Raw genomic sequence first — 1,054 nt, 5'->3', positions numbered from 1 at the left:
CCCCTCCCTTCCCCCCATTTCTCCCCTGGGACCCCTCTCCCCAAACCCAGTCCTTCCCTTGACACCTTCTTCCCCCAGTTCCTTCCCTGGGTCTCCTGCCTGCACACCTCAGCCCTTTCCTGGACCCGTCAGTGCCCCAGTGCTCTCCACTGGTCCTCCACCAAGAGGGCTCTCTTCCCCCACAGGCACTATTCCTCTCATTGCCCACCTAGGACCCTGTTCCTCCCCCTCCTGCCCTTGCCCATGTCCCTGGTGACTGCCCAGCCCCGGCCCAGTCTCACCTTCCTCCACTCTGCCAGGTCCACTACATCTCAGACTTCTTCAAAGCCCGACCCCCACATCACTGCCCGAAGGAGGAGGAGCTGGAACGGAAGCCCAGCCTGTCACTGACAGTGATCCTGGGCGAGGCTGACCACAACCACTATGGGTACCCGCATTCCTCCTCCTGAGGCTGGATGCCGCCCAGACAGGGAGTGGCTGTGAGTCCAGCTGAGGCCAGCCCCCCAGGTGGTCTGTCTAGCCCTAGGTAGGCACTGAGGGCTCCGGATGGGCTCCAGGAACCCTGAGCAGGCTCTGCCGCCCCCTGCCCTGCACTGGACCAGGAGTCTGGGGAGGCCTAGGTAGCCCTGAGCATTTGGAGGGGGACCTGTTCCCGTAGCTCCCCAATATCCCCATTCTTTTATGGGGTTAAGGAAGGGACTGTTTTGTAAAATGTAATGCACATGTGGTTTTTAGTAAAATGGGGCATTGGTTTGACGAGTGGTCTCAGTGCCTCTGTTCCTTACGGCCTTTCTGGGACAGTGTTCCTCCCATCAGAGGGCTCCACGGAGCTCAGGCGTCAGGCCTACTCACCTGCTGTGATGGTGGAGGGCAGCAGCCAAGCCCGCCCCTTGCGTTTCTCCCTGCATGGCGCTGGGGTCAAGGGTCAGATGGGTCAGCACACCCCTCCCCTCTGCTCATGTCCACCCCGTGCACCTGGGGGCCACGCTTCTGAAATGGGTAATTCAGGGGTTGGTTTCTCTGAAGTGATGGCAGAACACACAGAGCTTACTTT

General features: G+C 60.2%; 1 protein-coding gene across 1 annotated transcript in view; it reads left to right on the top strand.

Moving 5' to 3' along the window:
* Window positions 1–741, top strand: part of LOC108315775 (phospholipid phosphatase 2-like) — an 11,322-nt gene extending 10,581 nt beyond the window's left edge. The window contains exon 5 of the mRNA XM_017545311.2: window positions 300–741. Within this exon, the coding sequence (XP_017400800.1) occupies window positions 300–449 (150 nt within the window). The 3' untranslated portion in view covers window positions 450–741. The remainder of the gene's footprint in view (window positions 1–299) is intronic.
* The last annotated feature ends 313 nt before the right edge of the window (window positions 742–1,054 follow it).

The sequence above is a fragment of the Cebus imitator genome, unplaced genomic scaffold, assembly GCF_001604975.1.
Source record: "Cebus imitator isolate Cc_AM_T3 unplaced genomic scaffold, Cebus_imitator-1.0 Scaffold179, whole genome shotgun sequence".
NCBI lineage: Eukaryota > Metazoa > Chordata > Mammalia > Primates > Cebidae > Cebus > Cebus imitator.
Note: the sequence above shows the minus strand (reverse complement) of the source record. Positions and strands in the feature narration are given on the sequence as shown.